The 657-nt window shown below is 42.5% G+C and overlaps 1 protein-coding gene across 1 annotated transcript in view; it reads right to left on the bottom strand.

Moving 5' to 3' along the window:
* Window positions 1-20: 20 nt before the first annotated feature.
* LOC106942645 (interferon-induced protein 44-like) overlaps window positions 21-657 on the bottom strand; it is a gene marked incomplete at its 3' end in the record, with an annotated part of 6238 nt that continues 5601 nt past the window's right edge. The window contains exons 8-9 of the mRNA XM_015025974.1: window positions 307-475; window positions 21-131 (exon numbers count right to left, since the gene is read on the bottom strand). Of these exons, the coding sequence (XP_014881460.1) occupies window positions 21-131; window positions 307-475 (280 nt within the window). The remainder of the gene's footprint in view (window positions 132-306; window positions 476-657) is intronic.

The following is a 657-nucleotide window of genomic DNA, read 5'->3' on the forward strand; positions in this document are numbered from 1 at the left end:
TTATTTCTGAACAAACGGACTGAAACTCGCCTTTTTTCTCAGGTACTTGCTCTTGTAGACGTTCCTCAAGTCTCTCTCAGTTTCACCACAGGCCTCATCGATGTGGGTCATCACGGCCATTTGAGGAATTCCTGCAGGAAAAAAGACTCACTGGAGAAAATATTTATGCTTTCATCAATTTGAAAGGTTAAAGTAAGTGAAATTAATGTAGGTATAATTCCTGTTGGAACCAGATATGCTGATTTTGGACCTTGTTATGGATCTGGTCTGTTACCATGTAGACTAAACCATTCTCTGTAAACTCACCCAGATCACTGGCTGCTTCTCTGATGCTCTTCATCTTCTCCAGAACTGACAAATTCATCTGAGGAGTGTTGGCTGACATCACACAGACCAGGACATGAACTTTGTCATCAGCAGAGGGAGTCGGGTTGTAGCCTGGGTCATCCTGAGTTAGAGGAGCAACTGGGTTGAACTGGAAGAGAACAAAAGATACAGATATATTTCAATCAAATGAGAAATTACACCCATGTATTCATATATGTAGAGGTTTTAGAGCTTCATGCAGTTGTTGCACCTTATAACCCTCCTTCACATGACCTCTCAAAGCCAGTTTGATGTCGTCAGCATGAACTCCCCTGTTGGTCCCGTCTTCCA

This window comes from Poecilia latipinna, unplaced genomic scaffold (assembly GCF_001443285.1).
Source record: "Poecilia latipinna isolate Pla-1442-1.1 unplaced genomic scaffold, P_latipinna-1.0 Scaffold4444, whole genome shotgun sequence".
Classification (NCBI taxonomy): Eukaryota; Metazoa; Chordata; class Actinopteri; order Cyprinodontiformes; family Poeciliidae; genus Poecilia; species Poecilia latipinna.